This window comes from Notolabrus celidotus, chromosome 13 (assembly GCF_009762535.1).
Source record: "Notolabrus celidotus isolate fNotCel1 chromosome 13, fNotCel1.pri, whole genome shotgun sequence".
NCBI classification, from domain to species: domain Eukaryota; kingdom Metazoa; phylum Chordata; class Actinopteri; order Labriformes; family Labridae; genus Notolabrus; species Notolabrus celidotus.
In genome coordinates, this window is record NC_048284.1 from 14620656 (window position 1) to 14639788 (window position 19133).

At 44.5% G+C, this 19133-nt stretch overlaps 1 protein-coding gene across 1 annotated transcript in view; it reads right to left on the minus strand.

The window, feature by feature from the left end:
• The window catches only part of LOC117823926 (prospero homeobox protein 1-like), a 34237-nt gene extending 16860 nt beyond the window's left edge, over window positions 1-17377 (minus strand). Inside the window, exons 1-4 of the mRNA XM_034699207.1 lie at window positions 17304-17377; window positions 12325-14400; window positions 8388-8495; window positions 2681-2875 (exon numbers count right to left, since the gene is read on the minus strand). Coding sequence (XP_034555098.1) covers window positions 2681-2875; window positions 8388-8495; window positions 12325-14334 — 2313 coding nt within the window. The 5' untranslated portion in view covers window positions 14335-14400; window positions 17304-17377. The remainder of the gene's footprint in view (window positions 1-2680; window positions 2876-8387; window positions 8496-12324; window positions 14401-17303) is intronic.
• Window positions 17378-19133: the final 1756 nt, after the last annotated feature.

The window sequence follows — 19133 nt, forward strand, 5'->3', positions numbered from 1 at the left end:
CGAGAATCGAACCGGCGACCCCTGCAACGAGGACTGTGGCCTCTGTACGTGGGGCGCTAGGCCACCAGCGCCCCAATATTGGAAATATTGATCTGATAAAATGATGTTCACTATACATTCAGATCTGAGACGTCTTGAGTCCACAATCAAAGCTTTTGATACAAACTCACACACGACGCACTGATGTATCAGATTCACATTATTTGGATATTTCCTAGAACGAAAGACATCGGCACATCTTCAAATAATGAACCAGGCACTAATGTCAGCAGCGATTTTTATTTTACCTGTACCTTATCACCTCTTTATATCATCAATTTAATGCTGGGAAGCTAGTTCATGTCACTGCTGATTCATATAAGAGGCTTACTATTGAGCTGAAGACATCACCTGTTGGACAAACTCTAAATTTGTTCTCATAGTCAATCGTGAAAGAAAATATCGGCAGTGTTGGGAGTATAATCTCTGAGAAAGATCAGCTTGTAAAACGTGTTCCTGTGAGATTTAAAGAGGAGATACTGCCAGAAACAATTTAAAAATATCAAACCCCATTGCTCACGATAGAATCGTACACGAATAATCACAAAGAAGTAACGCAGCAGGACGTTGGGATCAGTATCAGCCCTGGTTTTCACAATCGGTGCAGAATTTACACAATTTAGTGACTTTGTGTTATTAGGTAGGGAAGACCAGGTAAATGCAGAAACTGAAATATGTTAGATTTTTACATTCATTATCGAGTTAATATTGGTCACCAGACGTGTGCTGGGAGGATTTTCTTTCCCCGTCTGAAGAGAATAAGTACTGAGAGAACAAACTCAAAACCAGCACCTTTTCTTGATCGCTTTGTTTTTCAAAACCTTCTGTTCTTTAAAATCTAAACTTCTCCGCAAACATTGAAGGCCACTTTACGTTCTTGATTTAAACTTCCCACTAAACACATTTGTTCAGCATGGGCCCTGAGCTGCTGAACAGACGATGGAGTGTCAATTTTCTCCGTGCTTTCCTCTGATGGACTTCGGGCTTATTGAGACCTCATATGTACGAGTGCTCCTGCCTGCCAGAGTCTTTTAAAGCCTCCCTTAAGAGGCCTGAAGATGGATGTGGCAAAGTGCGTGCACGTGTATGTGTTTGTGTTCATGTGCACACAGAGGAGCCCCAGTGGACAAATAACGGACAGAGAGAGATAAACAGAGAGAAAGAGGGAGAAGCACTTTAAATGTGAGCGCTGCAAAACTCCCACTGCTTGCAAGGGCACTTCTCTCCTGCACGTCATCTCTCTTTTCCCCCGCTCTCCCTCTACCCTTCTTTCTCCCCTTTCCATTCCCCCTGATTCCCTTTCTCCTTCCCTCCCTCACCCCTCCCTCCCTTCATCGCTCTCTCCTTTGTCTCCGAGCTCTCACCCTCTATCCCCTATCTATCCATCTCTCTCTTCCCCCTCTCCCCCTCTTTCTCTCCCCTTCCTCTCACTAAAACAGTAGGACGCTTAACCTTGATAACAGTGAGATTTTTCCCCCCTCAAAGTGACACACACACACACGCATCCACACACACACACTGGAGAAGTGCTTTGCCAGCATGCCAGGCCGGTCCAAGGGACGGCTGTACCCTTCGAGGTGAACAGGACACTGGGAAATGCAGCAACAACAAAACACTTACACACATAGATTCGATCTTTGTAACAAACACACATACATGGACGTACACACACACACAAACCCAGATCACTCCAGGTCCTTCTTAACACAAGCCTTTTAAAGGTCTATTGTCAGCTGACATTGAGAGAGCACTGGCGATCCTGAAGGGTTTCACTCACACACATTTACACACACACACACACACACACTAGCAGACACACACACACACACACACACACACACACACACACACACACACACACACACACACACACACACACACACACACACACACACACACACACAGGGGCAGTGGCAAAAGGAGAAGTGTATAAAAAGAAACATACGAAAGGTGAAATTGACTGCCGAGAATTTATGATAATACACTGGAAGACACACACATAAACATCTCACCACGGACGATAGGAAAATGAGAACAGGGAAGTAGAAGTTCTCAGAATCACACACACGTGCGAACAAACACACACAGAGAGGAAATAAAACGTGAGGAAGAGGCAACCTGAAGTGACGGTAACTTTTCTTCCTCATTGGATAAGAGTTCCTCACGTCTCTACACCACAGAAACCTCTGATGCACAGTTTGAAACAAAAAATCTTAAAATCATTTCTGATGGGTAAAAAAGACATCTGAAACCAAATTCCAGATTTTAGACTTTTACTTTTAAATTTTATTTAAAGAAAGGGAAGGATTTGTCCTCCTTTCTTCAAAAATCAATTGATATTTCTGTTTATTTGTTAAAAAACAAGCTTTTCTAGAGATAGTTGTAAATGTATTTTTGTGAGGCAAGTGCAGCAGGATGTATGAGACACTTGAAACACAGCAGTGAAGCGGTGTCAAAGAGGACAAGATTAGACGGTGTCACACTATCTGCCTACATCCCGAGGTATCAGGTGAAATTCTACAATTTTTTTCTCCATGTGAGCCACATCCGCTCTCAGCTCTGACTCCAACTTAAACATAAAGCTTTTAAAACTTTGTCCACGTTTAATGTAGCTGAAAGTGAGTTTTTTGTTTTTTTTTACCTCAAAGTCGTTGGCCTTGTTGTAGTGCATGTTGAGGGCACGGAAAAGCTCAGAGTCGCGACTGACGCTCATCTCCTCGCTGCCAGTGACTCCGTCGTTGATGGACTGGCGGGCGAACTTCTCCATCTGGATGTAGTAGAACTCTCGGAAGTTGCTGAACCATTTGATCAGCTGGGAGGTTATGCAGCGGTTAAACTGGAATGAGAGAGGAAGAGATGTGTCATGTTTAATATCAAATAAGATCCAAAGATATCTAAGATGAAGTTGGTGTAAAAGGAAAAGGTGTCATGTCTAAACCTGATTAAGACATTAGATTTAATATGTGTGTGTCAGGATGAGAGTGCTTAGTTTCACATCAGGGAGCCGAGACATGAGGGTGAATCTTAAACGACTTTCAAAGAAGGAGAGAAGACGAAAAGAGAGATCACAAGTCGTGCATAGAGGGAAGATAATAGAGACATTAAGTAAGACAGGGAGCAAGGAGCAAAAGGGGGGAGTGTGTGTGTGTGTGATTGTGTGTGGTTCATCTTCCCCACTGGGAGCAGACCTCCCCCCTGTCATAACCCCGAGAGTGGAAAAAGGGAGAGAGGGTTGGAAAGGAGGGAGGGGAGTAGTGCGAGACCGCAAACACATAATTGACCAGAAAAACGATTAAGTCATCATCTGAAGCGCCCCGGCCCGCAGGGGGCTCAAACATGTACTTAACCCCGTTCACCAATTACACCCTGATTCTCCTCCCCTCTCCTCGCACCTCCCAGGCAGAAAGAAAGAAGAAGAAAAAGAGCAAAAAAAAAGAATAAAAGAGAAAGAGGGAGATAACAGAAGACTGTGGCTATCTGATCTGTGCCGCTCGGCTGGATTCAATAGGAGGAGGTAAACCTATTAAGAGGCTCTGCAAGGTCCCGGTTCCTTTTCCGCCTGGTTTCAGCAGTGAAAACAAACTGTCTAAACATCCAATAGACTAGATAAGGACAGGGTAGCCCAGTCACCCTTAAAACCCCCGCTGAAAGTCTTAATCAAACCCTGAAAAACATAAAAACAACAGTGTCCTTCTGTCAGTGACCCCCTGATATTACATCTTATAAATTCTAGCCTGTGAAATGCTTGATACCCCTAACCATCACCCACACACACACACACACACACACACACACACACACACACATACATGCAGGGCCGTCACTCCCTCCCCTCTGCTCTTTTTGTGGCGCTCGAAGAATGGGGGGACAAAACGCTACTAAACGCTGAGCAGACTGCTCGCTGGGGAGGCAGAGCGGTTTTGACATGGAGATTAGGCTCTGGCTATTGTTCCACAACACACACAGACACGCACAAACACGCACACGCACTCTCCACGATCTGGGATGGCAGTCAAATAAACACGCAAGAAGGACATGAAGATGGGAGGGCAAGGCAGAAAGGACAGGCGGAAAAGTTGGCGAATCAGGAGGAAAGAGGGAAAAGAGTGGGGACCCAAGGAGAGGGCCGTGCCTTTCTGGAATGATCCGTAGATGACATAATGGCGGAGTGGAAAAAGAATAAGTCCGCTTGACATTGTTTGGCAGGGGTTTTTTTTGGGAGGAGGAGGGGTGGTGTGGTGGCCGTCGTAAAGTGCAGGGTGAGCATAAATGGGGAAATGAGGGAGGGAGGGAGGGAGGGAGGAGAGGACGACGGGTGCAGGTCAGTGCTGTCGGACAATGGAGTTTCGCTGGTGGTGGTGGGGGGGCAAAGAGGGTTTGGAACGTGAGCAGTCAGCAAGCTGGGGTCGTGACATCGGAGTGTCAAACAAACAAACTACTGACACTTACAAATACACCGGCTGCACAGGGCTATTCTTAAACACACACAATGAGGCAGACAGTAGGAGTGTGACAGAGCACAAAAACATCATATCAGTCAAGTTGCTGGTGCCGGTGCCGTGTCAACCTTTTTTTTTTTCATGTGTAAGATCAGAACAGTCTTACTATCCGTGGTCCTGCGACATTACAGAATTGGTGTTGTCGTATGCAGGCCTTGTGAGCGTGTGCAAGATTGAGCGCCACATTCTTAGATTAAAGCCAGTGAAAGAGTTACCATCGCTCATGCAGGAGACCTTTGGTGTCACTGCAGCTGAGTGACGGATAGATTCGCCACTTTGGACATGGATTACTTTATTATACCGACAGCTCCGGAGAAGATGTATTAGTTCCTGTGCAAGTGAACTGAACTGCAGCTCAATTACAGCAGAGAAAGCACACAAAAGATTCAATGTATACTGTATAAGCAGGTAAATGCACTAAAATTATATTGCAACTGCTCCTAACACACTCAAGGACTCAATTTTGGCACGTCCCCCAGCAGTTTCCAGCAGTCTCAGTTCATTAGGTTGCCGGTGGGGGGACAGAGGACCCCTGATAGTGGCTAAGGACGAGTGTGTTCAGCGTAAAAGGAGGGAATGGGTTCAAAGGAGCACATCACTGCAGCTCCTTAATCAGAGCTGGCAGGGGTCAGCCAGCACAGACATGAGATGTAGGGAGGAAAATGTGTGTCCTTGTGTGTGTGTGTGCGGTGTGTGTAAAAGTGTGTGTTTGAGTCAAGGCATGTGGTTTCAGCATATTGGTGTGTATAAGTTGTGTGTGTGTGTGTGTGTGCGCCAGGCTGAGAGGCAGATGAGAGAGCGACAGCAAGAGCGTGTTTCTCACACTCACACTCAAGAGCCTGTGAAAGGTCAACGCTTAGTGCTAACAGCGTAAGATAGAAGGTGGCGCGCACACAAACACACACACACACACACACACACACACACACACACACACACACACACACACACACACACACACACACACACACACACACCACATATGTTCTGCTCATGCACGGACGCACACTTAAGTCCAGAATAGGAAAAGACTCAAGTATCTTTTGCCTAAACTATATCAGTCGCCTGCCGAATGTATTCTAGCCACCAGTCAGAAACTTTGCACACTGAAAAGTTAATTTTAAAAGCTTTTTTTTTTACAGTTTATTTTGTATTTACTAGAGGTGTGTCTCTGGCCAACACTTTCTCTGTCACAGTGGTCAACAATGGAGCAGAAAGCACACAGATGACCTCACACTGCTAAGCTACATCTAGAACAACCAGAGAGGAGAGCAGAAAGACAGAGAAGCCAGTATGGGCCTCACTTTCTCTCTTTCTCTCTCTCCCTCTCTCTCTCTCGCTCTCACTCGTAAGCCCCTTCACAGTCATCAGGGCTTTCCAACGTTTCCTGTTTTCGCAGGGGTGAATTGTGGGAGATAATCTCCGGCTGCCTATTGGCTGACTGCACACAAAAAGCGGCCCTGGAAAGCGGGCTTTTGTTACTGCAACGACTCAAATCCAGCGGCTGGCTTTTCTTTCTCCCCGGCCCCACTGAGGGCACACATACCATGCCACCACCACCACCATCAGCGAAAAAAAAGAAAGGAGAAGGAATGACATATAGAAAAGGGGGAAAACCCTCCTGACCTCTGATACACCACAGCACATGACTGCTCCAAACATTTAAAGAGATAGACAAAGAAAGCAAGGTGTGTTTGTCTCAGATTGAGTCCGCCAACAAACTAAAGATAGACATCTTGAAAATAATCTGAATGACACAAACCAGATATGATCGTCTGTGACGCTCTCTTTAGCTGACTTCATTAATTGACTTTCATTTCTTAATCTTTTCTTTAATCTATTGTTATCACTCACCCCTCATTAAAACAATATCTGCTCTAGTAACGAGACATCTTAAAGAAAGTGGGATGATACCATAGGCCGTCATTAGCAGCGTCAACAATGGTATTATGACACATCTGTCAAAACATTTCAGAGACACCAAAAGTCACAAAAAAAGTCACAATAGTCTTAAAAGGAGCTTAGTCATGGAGAACAACAGCTTCGGCGTCCCCTGGTTGTAAGGGCAACCCACTTCCCACGTTCATTAGGTCCTTGACAGTCAAGACCTGATTAGTCGAGACCTGATTAGCCTTCAAGTCTTAAGTCTGAGGACCGCCGCTCGCTAAGAGGCCTCGCTAGCTGAATCTCATTAGATAGTCAGTCTCATTCCCATACATGTCTACTAAGTGAAAGCTGGAGTCCTTTGTCCTCTGCTGAAAACAAAAACAAACCAATGTGACTCATAATCCCCTTAACTATCTTGACCTTGTTTAAGTATCTGATGAGGCTATTCATGAAGAGGCCACCTACTTGGTAATGATTAGTCAGTGTAACAAAGTGGTCATAATCTTAAATTTGTTGCAGCAAATAACATCAATGTGGGATGTTCAGATATCGAGGAGTTTCGTAACAAATCTGCGTGTTTCAGGTGCCGATCTGTATATACCCTCTTTTCAGCCTGACCAATCATACGCTGAGAAAAAAGTGCACAGACATGGTTGGTGGCAAAAGCATCCAAGAGAGGGCAGCTGGAGAAAAAAGGGAACCTTTATCTTCTGATTTGAATAAGATGGCCTGGATATGTCACAGTGTTTACCCCTCCGTATGGTCTGAGAGGGGCGCACACACAATAAAAAAAAACGCCACAACAAACAAACTCGGTCGCGCCATTGTGTTGTTGTACTTGTTGTTTGTACATATCGGGGCTTTGTTTGCCAAACTTCCTTCATTAAACTCCCTGTGGATCCAACGCTCATCCTCGCCATTTTCTAGACTCTCTCCCCTCTTTTCCCCCACCCTCTCTCTGTCCAACCATCCTCCCTACACCTGCTCAGATAACCACTCCTCCGTCTCTAGGCTCCATCCTCCTCGCTGGCCTCTCCACCCCTCCATTACTCATCCCGCTCTTTATCTTTGGAATACTCATAGGCTCTCCAGCTCCCTCATGTAAACCCATTCAACTTCCTCTTCTTTCATCTTTTGCATAAAACCATAACTTGGTGAGGGAAGGGGCCTCGTTTCGAGACAGACAACGATGCAGTGTTCACGGCAACTGAAGCTTGCACATCACAAATAATAAACTTCCCCTTTTGAAGCAGGTGCTTTAACAAGTGTTCAAGTCAGAAATGCATAAAGAGAAAGGAAAGAAAAAAAAGGCAATTGATTGCTACTCATCTGTGCGGGTTTTTTTTCAATAAAAGAAGTTACAACTAGAGTTGTTCTGACACCATTCTTTTGTACACATTCTTTTTAATATTTGCAAATGTCGAGTACTCTTCTTCTACCAATGCAAAACATTATCTTGTGGTAAAAACAAAGATTGCTGACTTTTTTCTAGCTTTATCTAACATCACATTCTTGGCTAGTATCACACTGTTGTTGTCTTTTTTAAAGTGAATTTTTTGGGGCATTTTGCCTTTGTTGAAGGGGGACTGGACATGTAGGCAGCAGAAAGTGTGACTAGACATGCAGCAAAGAGTCTGGGCCAGGAGTCAGACCAGTGACGGGGACTGTAGCCTCTGTACATGGGGCACACTCTTGAATGGCTCGGCCAACCAGTTCCCCTGTTGTTATTTGTTATAGCTGCATAAAAATTCACTTGTAGCTAGCTGTAATTTTGAGGGGCTTATTGTTTCTGGTATGGGACTGGTTCAATGACTGGCATACTCACCAATACACAATAATGGTACAGACATCAGAACAACTCTAGTTGAATGGAAACGATTTGAAAGTGTTGGCATTGAAAAGGAGGATGTTGTTAAAGGTTCTAAACTAAAGACTGAAGAGGAAGACGATGTTTGGACTTACCTTGACATCAGAGAAGAACATCTTGAGCATGTTAGAGCTCGGGTAGCGGGTGTAGAAAAACATGAGCTTGGCCTTCTTCAGATGATTCGGAGAGAGACCCTCTTGGATCTGAGAAAAGCTGCTGTTAAGGAAATCAACAACTTTTGAGAGGGAATAAATTAAAGGCAGGTGAAGGGATGCAAAACAAGATGTGCGTGCTAATAACTGGCAGAAGGTTTGTTGAGAAATAATCATTTGGATGATGAGTAACCAAATTTCCTTTCAGGCATGAAGGCAGCACTGTTCAAAGGAGGGTGAGTCTGAAGACAGTGCACTAAAGCAGAACCATTTGTTTGCTATTACCATCACCCATTTCAGGAGTGAGAGCGTCACGCTAAATAAAACGCTGTCCAGCACGGCAGCCGATGCTTTTACATAAGGAGGCTCATTTCACAGTCAAAGTAAGCAAACGCCTTTGCCTACACCCTGCGCTAACCTCCACCCAAAAAAAAAGGAGGAAGAAAAAAGGAGACATTTGCATATCACAGACAAAGACAGCAGTTAATGCCAGTGACGGGCAAGAAGGCCTAATGGCTTGGCGACAACACATGCCAAGCCTGAATATGACTGTCTGAAGTTGGCTTTATATCAGTGACAAAACAAGGTCCAGGAGATGGTACCAAACACTGGCTCAAGCAACATGAAAAAACCTCCTCACACCCACACACAGGCCATATTCAAAACTACATGTCAGAGGCCTTGTCTTCCTAATGGATCCCCTGGATTGAACAGCAGAGAGGAAGGAGATGGGCTGGTGGGGGCACCTTGAGGGACAGTATGGTTCCAACCTTCAATTACATCCCCCTCCTCCTCCCTCTGCTCCACCCCTGCCCCCCAGCCTCTCTGCCGCTGCCAAACCCTTGGAGGAGCAAAAAGAAGGAGGAGAAGAGGGGCTCTGAGGCTTTGGACACAGCCAGCAATGGGGGGGGACTGAAACACATCTGCGCCACCGAACGGCCCAAGCCATTTCCATGGTGAATTAACGGCCGTATAATGCATCTGATAATATCAATCTGGAGGATAAGACATTGAAAAGGGGAACGGGGATGGGGGGGCGGGCTGCATGTTAAAACCTCAGGCTGTTTCAACAAGGGTTTTCCATCATGCACACGCAAGACAGGGCTTTAAATTACACCGAAGATACAAGCCCAAGTTTTCATGAAGACTGTTTACACTTCAGTGGACAAAATACATCGCTTGACATTATTTATGATCTACCGTGGAGGCTGTGATCATTAAAATCAGTCAAGTGTCCAGATGTAGCTGTAACTATAGAATGGGAAGAAGGCATCAGCTGCTAGATTGGATTGCCCTTGGCCTCGGGGTTATACAGCAAAGCCAGCAACTGCTGAACCACACTGGGCTGGCTCCTTAAAGACCCTGTCTACTTTGTCTGATTCAGGGAGAGAGAGAGAGAGAGAGAGAGAGAGAGAGTTGGTTGTATACGCAGCGAGGGTCTTGTGGGGGAAACCCTGGCAGACTGGTGTTACTCTGTCAGGCCTGGCCAAAAGAGCAGCACTTCACTCTCCACACCACACCATCTGCTCCAAGTGGAGGGGATACAATGGATCCTCAGACAGAGAGGGAGAGGGAGAGAGAAAGAGAGCTCTTTTCCAGGCAAGGCAAGGTGGAATTATTTGAAAGCTATGCACTTACACTTAGATTAATTTGTTTTTGCTTTTTCAATTAGGATTAGCTTTGCTTTCCCCTTATCAGTGAAATTAAAAATTATTTTAAAAACAAAGACGTCCTGGTTTTTACCACTCCGGCCATAAACACAGTATCACCTCCCTTCAGACGACAATTAAGAAGCCTCATATCTCCTGATGAGGCATTTTCATCTCCAATTCACTCACAGCTTGCAAATGTAATTGTGATTGGACTTAGGGGTGACGTGCAAGGCTATTATTTTGTCATGATGGTGCACTCGTACCAGCTGGCCCAGTGTTCGCCTGCCACATCTGACAAGACATCATCATTCTCACAACACTTCCCCAAAGCCCAAAGTCATGAGAGAAAATAGCTACACCACTTCCTAATTCCAGGTGTAAGGACAAGAATATTTGGAGTCGGTCTGAGAACAAATGGGGAAATTGATAGCGGCCATCTGCTCTGTAACGTCGCCGAAAGCTGGTGAACTTGAACGCACCTTGCAAAATGTCTGACAAGCTGCCTCTGGCTTCAGAGGCTACTGAAACAAGAAAGCGACTGAAATATCAAAAATGTCTACGTCCGAGGAGCCCGCTTTGAAACAGAAAGAACAATTCAGATAAACTCCTTCTTAAAAGTAAGACTTTTTCTAATTAAAAAAATCACACAACTGAATCCTGTAAATGCCAAACTTTGTCCATATACCTGTAGGATCAAAAAAATGAAACATAAAACACAAAAAGTGTATTGACATGTTCTCGCTTTCTTTTCATTTAGGGGAGTACATCTGTTAATGCCCTGAATTTATAAATGCTACCATGAAAGCCACAGCATCTGGCATATGTGGTTATTGTTTGATTGTTTTCTACTTTCTCTCTGTCTCTGTACGTCTCTCTCTCCCTTTTCTCTTTTCATCCCTCCATCGGGAGCCCGTAGAAGCAAAGGATTATGGATCTCTGGAAAGCGTTCACCCTTGGGTCAGAAGACAAGACAAGGCGAGGTAATGAAAGATAAACAGCTCGCTGCAAACACCTGTTAACGTCCGCTTCAAAGAAAAGACAGGGAGGAGGGGGGGAGGGTGTGCAGGGAGGGAAAACAAAAAAAGAAGTATTTGGCTGCCAAGCAACAGCCGAAGGGCCCCCCGGGCTGTTGACAGATCTTTATGAAATGAAAAAAAGAGAAAAGAAACGACAATGATTGTGGGCTTTTTACAACAGCGATGGATGATAAGAGGAACACAAGAGAAAACACAAGCAATCATAAATATACATCTTTACTGAGTCCTCAGGCGAACCTTTTGTGACACGCACACACACAAAAGATAAATACACACACACACACACCTGCAAAGCACTCAGGTAAAAACAAGAGACTGGAAGTGCATCCAGAGTGTTAAATACGTTCGTTCTTTTACAGGTAGATAGATGCAAACCAGCAGCAATTTGATTAATTTCTTAAGAAAGTAATGAACCTCAGTGACTTGAAGACATTGCTTGCTAAGGAGAGCCATTGTTACATGAATCAAACTTTCATAAGGGTTACGGGGTGTTGAATAGTTACAGGCTATGGAGGTAAATGGGAAACAGAGAAGGGACTGAACGTATCTGTTTAAGCTATTAGTCCTGAGTCTCCAGGGGATCCAATTTGAGCCTCCCATAGGGGATAGCCTCTTTATCCGTAGGGTATGATTGGGGCACACTGGGGTTAACCTATAAGGGAGGCTATATAACACCATTGTGTGCCAAGTTTCAGGATGTTATCTTCCTCCTTGTTCTTTCAGGCCATTTTTTATAAAAGGAATTGGGGCAGTAAATGTCGGGGGGACCTAATCTTTGTGAGTAAGTGATATGTGACAAGAAAGCTTTTAAGGCACTTAGGATTGAAGATGGAAGAAAAGGCAGCTCAGCGCTGTGAGAAGGAAGAGGTATGAGTGTAAAAATAAATACAACAATGCAGTACAATGGAGACGAGAACAGCAGTGGGAGGAAAAGTGATTCATCAACAATTTCTCAGATTCTTAGGCTAGTTTATAACAGGCTAAAAAAGATTTGATTTTTAACTCTTTGTGGCTCAGATATAATGTTGCTCACCTGCCTCTACTACCCCTACCACCTGACACAAGATTTTTCCTGGCTTGAGTTGGTTTAAACTGGACTTAGCAGGACTAAAACATCAGACTTTTAGTTTACCTTCACGACTCCTAAAAACACACGCTCTCACACAGCACACTGATTGTTTGAAAGGATACATTGCTGCCTGAGTAGGGCGAGATGTCAGACATGTCCTGGAGGTCACCGCACTCGGACTTGATGAGGGACAGGGAGAGTCCCTCAGCTGTGCTGCCAGGATGTGTTGGTGAAAGAGAACGATGGTGGTGCCCCAGGTGGTGGCCTGATGCCATCTTGGTCCTGAGGCTGGTGGTCTCCCGGGACAGGTCCATGGAGTCTGGTGAGGAGCGGTCCTTTCCTGGGTAGCCACCTGTAGGTGCACCAAGGGGACTTTGGAAAGGGTAGCCCATTAGAGGCAGTGGAAATGGGTGTCTAAAAGATGGAGGGCTGAAGCCCATGGAGGCAGAGAGCGAGGAGGGGTGAAGGACGGGGTGGTGGTGTCCACCATGGGCACCCACAGCTGAGGACTGGTGGTGGTGGTGGTGGTGGTGCTCACTGGGTGTCTTCCTCACAACTAAGGGCAGTGCCTCGGTTTGGTCATCGGTGGCGCCTGGCATCCCTGGCATGCTGGCAAAGGAGTCTAGTGGATTGGGAATGATGACATCACCGAAGCACTGCAGCCTCTGGTTGGCGGTGTGGAAGTTGGGGTTGTCTCCGTTCACAACAGTGGGAAATCTTTCTGGAGGTATGGACAAGGTGGGAAAGGCCTGCTGGGGTGTAGGGCGGGGAGGCTTGGCAAACACCTTAACCACTGTGTCCACAACCTGGGTCATGGCTGAATTGAGTTCCTGCTTCAGTGTTTCTGCCAGCTGTTTACCTTCAGCATGCATGGAAGAGCCTGGACCTCCCTGTCCTTTGCTCCGGCCAAGCCCCTCTCTTCTTGGCTTCTGCCCATCTGCCAGCAGGGCTTGCTCCTGAAGTAATGCCCTTGCCCTGTCCAGGAAATGGCCTGGGTCCAGATCAGACATCTCATTGTCAGAGCGCAAGTCATCTCCACCCCGGTCATCACCGCCAGTATCAGACCTGACTGGGCTGTCCTCTGACATGTTTCCTATGTCATTGTGGAGGTCATTGTGGAGGTCGTTGTGTTCCGAGTCATCAGTTGAGTCGTATATCTGAAAGAACTTCTCCTGCAGCTGACGTAGCTGTTTCTGCATGTCCTCTAGCTGAAGCTTCAGTTGTCGCCGCTCCTCCTGCTTCTGTTCTTTCCTCTGGCACACCAGCTGGGTGAAGCTCTGCTGTTGCTGCTGAGGGAGACGCTGCTTGCGTTTGTTCTCTCGGCTGCTACCGCCGCACACCTCTCCTCCCCTCGGGCTGCCTGGGGCCTGCTGCTGAGACTGAGGTGGTGGACAGTCTAGCTCCATCTCCCTATCTCCATCCATCTCATGGTCGCGCTCATGGCGTGAGGCAGCAGGTACCACGACGCTGGGTGAGTGGCTCATACCACGTATAATGTTCTCTACCCTGGCTCGCTTGGCACGCAGGTGTTCATCATTGAGACGTTCAATGTCAAAGGCAGCCAGGCCAGGAGGACGACCAAAAGGTGACAAGCATTCTTGAGGGGTGCTGTCCTGCGAAGAGTTACTGCAGGCATCTTCCTGGGGAGCATCTGAACTTGCATTGGAAAGCCCTGATCCAGGGAAACCGATGTCCCCTCTATCACCCCTGTCCCCTCTTTCTCCCCTCTCAGGCCCTCCTCCATTTTTAGCCATGTTATTCTTGAGAAGCTGGGAGATAATTGTGGTGCCAGGGAAGGGCATCATGGCGTCCTCATATGAGTTGGCCCTCTTCAGTAGCTTTCGGAGTACATTGGACTTGGACTCATTGTCACTGGCTGATACAACGCCAGGCCCACCATGTGGCTGCACTACAGAGCACTCCATGGAGTCGGTGTCTGATCCGTGGTGAGAGTGGGAGCTCAGAGAGTTCATGGCACTGAAAATGGCTGCTTTGGCGCGGGCAATGTTATCAGTAGTTGTTGTGGCTGCTGCTGCGGAGGCTGTGCTGCCCACGGTCCTCTTAACACCAATGTCCACACGTCTTCGCTTCGTCTGTCTGTTCAGGAGGGAGTCGCTGTCATGGTCCGGCATCACGGGCTGCTGCTATTGGGCCATATCCCACAAACCCAGTCCTCTAGGATCAAAGGCTTGAAGTACCTGTTGGCAAAAATGAACAGATACAAGACTCTTAGAGGTGAAAAATATTTTCTAAGTCTCTCACACACACTTAGGCAGAACATGTCCTACAATACTTCAATTATAAAAGTTCGACAGCATTAAAAAGAAAAGCTGATAAATGCAGTCAATCAAATCTATTGACTTCTGATATTTTGGATTAAACTAAAGAGTTGTGTAAAAAAGGAAACAAGCAACCCCCCCTGTATGTTTTTACAAGAACAACACGTTTATTATATTGTATAAGGGGATGAGGAAAATGAACACGCAAGATGAGGTCAAAATCAGGCCTCGGCTCGACATTCCAGGGCAAAGTCCTACATTTTATCTTGTCCCCTGTTACACGCCGCGCGACACTGAACCAGTTCCCACGGAACACAAAGCTGCATAAAATTATGATAATTACTTAAGTACTTGTCCTCATTTCCATATTTGTGTGGTGTAAGCCAACATAGGAGCTATTAACTAACAAAATAAAATTAAAAGAAACAAGGTTAAGAGTATCTTAAATTTGCGGCGTACAAGGGGAGGAATACCGAATAGAGCATGTCCTAATAAGCACAAAACCTCATAAAGTAAGTAAGCTGTGGTTGCATAAGTTCAACAAAATGTTCAATGCAACATGTTTAAAAATGTGCAGTTTTAAAGTTCAACATTCATGTTCACATTAATCAATATGACTGTCGTATATTAAGCAATGGGGAGGGTGACACATAAAAGAAACACAAAATAGGCCTATTGATTTTGGTGCCAGCGTGAGCTCACTTCTGTGTTTTTTGTTTGTCTTTTCATCTGGCAAGGGCAGTTAATTCTGCTCAAATGAATAGGTCGCACGGGTCAACTCTGGCAAGGAGCAACTTAAAGCGCTCATACAAAAACCCTAATGCCCCTCTGAAAGCAAAACGTTTTGTCAGAACAGGCCTGCATCAATAATGCTATGTAAGCAGCAGTGGCAGTGTCTTAGTCAGAGTCGAATCAGCTGCATCAAATCTCAAATGTAGTGATATCGTCAGAAAGAGTTTAATCTGTATGAGTCTTTAAAAAATGTATGTCATGTTTGTAAATTGTAGATTTGATAGTGTTTTCCTAACAGGAGAAAAGAGAAAGAGGTGCTGCAACAGTTTAATTTCTCTTTTCACACTCGTGAGGAAAACATCACCATCATTTAAAATTCATACAAGCTTAGATACAAAATGTGCAATGTTAAAAATACAATATTCTTTTCTTTACTTAAATTTGAAAGTTTTCAAATATTCTTAATGTTTACATTGATTTAAAAAGCTTTTCATTTTGTACCCTTCTTCTTATACAAAAATGTTGCATCAAGATTCTGAGAGTAAAAACACCACCAACACATAATTTTAAGGCTCAGTTTGAGCCTTCCTTTGGAAAAATAAACTCAACTTAGATAGAAGGACATTTTCTCTTAAATTTGATCTGCTCTAACTAAAATAATTTGTATTATTTTTTGTTAAAACGCTGCGTGAAAGTATCTATATGAAGACTGGCTTCTATCTTTCCACCTTATCTCAAAAACACACTGCACACAGAGGCGCACACACGTAACTTTGCTGTTGGCTTTGTTATATGCTATGCAGTGTAATGTGTTGCAGCACACAAGTACCATATATTGGAAGGTTTTTCACTTTCTTAAACATCCTCTAAATTCTCAAGATAAAACTGTAAAAGTAAAAATGTACTGAGGAGGATAGATTAGGTTGAAGGTTTCCGTTTCATCCTATTATCAACACTGCTTTAAACTGTAGCCCTTTGAAAAATGGCTTTGGTCCAAGTCTTGACAGCCATATCAGCAGTTCAAACAAGAGCTGATCTATCTCCAAGGAAAAATACTTGACTTGATCGCCTCAGGATCTTAACAATGAGCTTGAAATAGTCACAAGCACCTGTCTTTTCTGAAGGCGCACCTGTCTCTCATTGCCCATGCGCACTCTCTCTCTCTCTTTTAAAAACAGCTTCCAACAATTTCAAGCTATGAACCACACATGAGAACAACTGGCTATGTGCACACAACTTCCACTTTTATAGCTCTCCAAACAGTTTTTAAACCTCTGTCTACACATGGAAACTTTTTTAGAGCCTGAGCCTTTACATCTGTGAAGAGCAAAAAGGACAACATAATGAAAGAATTTTTTTGGAACTTGGTCAAAACTAGAATAATATACAGCTCCTGTCAATTTAGGGGTTAGACTGAAAGTGCAACATCAACGCTACACTTCAATCTGGATCTGTCTGGCACAATTTATGTTCAGGAACAGACCAAGATATGGAAACTGATAGATAGACCTGTGTACACTTAACACACAACTACTGTATATGCCTGCAGCGTTTCATCACAATATGACCTAAAGTGCTGCCGTGGAAAACAGACACCAAACACCCTCTCTCTAGCTTCCTGAATAAGGATTTTTGTTTGAGGTGCTGAAAGAAGACCTAGCCCACAGGACAAAGACAATAAAAGCAAATTCACATGAAGGATGAAACGTAGGTAAATCTCAGTTTTAGTCCAAAATCAACCCCTGTTAAAATCTGGTGCCCTCTTTGCCATAAAACACTCACTTCCCAAACTTACTTCGCAAAGTTTCAAATCAACTTGATCTCCGCTTTGATGAGGAAGGTTGGGCTACGGTCCGCAAATCATCCTCGCAAAAAACACGGGCTGCTCACGCAACTCTTCACCACACATCCAGATGAGGAGAACGAAACAGAGCAAATAAATGTCGCATAGATATGATTAGCTGCTGATCACCGGAATATATTTACGCGTTAATGATGTTTGGTTTGTTTATTGTTTTCCGCCCACCGCGCGCAGGCGAGGCAGAAAGAGAACAAGAGAGAGGGAGGTATCCGAGGACAAGGTTACTTACCCTTTAGATGAAGAGGGGGACAACCTTAACTCCTACGGCGAGAAAAAGAAGAGAATTCTGTGCAGTGGACAGCTGGATGCTGGGATACTATAAAAAAATTCTCAGATACGGAAGAGCTGGAATAAAGTCAGCAACACGAGCGAAAGGAACAAAACAGGAAAAATATAGAAGATGAAAAGAGCTCTTGCGCGTCGGTCTCTCTCGCTATCCTCTGCTGTGACTGGAAGAGTGAGAGACATAGAGAGTGAAAGAGAGAAGGAGAGAGAGAAAGAGAGAGAGACTGCGTGTGTGCGTCTCCGAGGCGCACTGGATGCAGAGGACTGGATGCTGGAGCGCTCCTCCGCCACTAAGATTCACTTTAAGATGCGGCTGAAGGAAACAGGAAGACGTGCGCGTCACGAGCGGCGTGATGTAACTGTCGCCACCTACCAATAAGAAGCGTCCGTCCGGTCCGGAGAACAACGCACTGAACTTGACCAGAGAATGGGACTTGAGCATGCAACTAAAGAGAGAGAGAGAGAGGAAAAAGGAAATAGCACTCTTACTAATCTCTTTCTTCTCAAATCAACGACTGCGCGAGTAAGAATCGTTACGCACTTTGACATTACACTATTAAAACACATGTTCCACAATTTAGGATGATAGTCACTGGTGTGTTATAGTTTAAAAGAGAAGGTTTCAATTATTACTTTTGATGTCGTATACTGTCGCTTTATCCCGAGAGATATCTAATAAAGTGTAAGAAATCACAGTAAGGACACTTTCGCGTTATTTGCTCAGACAAAACATAAAATAAATTGACTCGTATAGAAAACACTGAAATTGTCTTGCCCTCTTTTTTTTTTTTTTTAGATTATTACCATCAAAGTAAAAAAGTAAGACTTTAACGAGAATGTTGCATTTAATGGATTTGTAACATGGATGATTAATGTTTGAGACACTTTTCAGTCTTGTGGCTGTAAAATCACCAATGGACCATTTAATTTTATTACCTTTTTTAAAGCTCGTGTTATTGTTTCAAAGGTGTTTATGAGGATCTATTGAAACACATTTACGTTCCTTGAAGCCCAGTCATTTTTAAAGATTGCCAACTGTGTAATTTGATCTTTAAATGTTCCAGGCTATACGATTATTTTTAATACACACATTTCCTTTTTCTTCTACTCAGACATCAGTAGTTACATATTTAGACCACAACTTCTCAAATAGAATAACAGTATTGCTGCATCCTCTGGGTATTGGAGGTTCAGAGTGGCATGTAGAGATATTTTACGTGCAGTTTCCTCATTGGTTGCAGCAAAGTCTGATTTATGGACAAGCAGAACAGCACAGAGGCTCCGAGCTTTGCTCTGGAATTCAGATTATCTAGGGAAGCCAATATCTGCGGAGAGCTAAACGTCTCTTTGTGGAAACGCTCAGTGAAGAGCCGAATATCATCATGAAACGTCTGTCACTCGGATCCACAGGCTGCCACTGAAATATCCCCCCCGCGCGCAAAGACTGCACCGTCACCACACAACGATTAGCAAGTCAAACTGATCGTAAAGAAATGGAGAGCATGTTCACATTTTAATAAAAATTTAAATTGTTCTTAATGAGTTATTATATTTTGAAACCTCCCCACCTGTTAGGCTGAGCCCCGCCGACTCTGACATCTGATCCTGTCCGCAGAAAAAAACTGTTTGACGCTTCAGATTTATGAAATGATTATGGCTGCTCGTCTTCATCCTCCTCTATTCGAACAATTTGTATAACTACATCACATATTTTGCGCTCTTGAAATACTTTGAAATTCGATATTTACCACAGGTGTATATGTTACACATATTG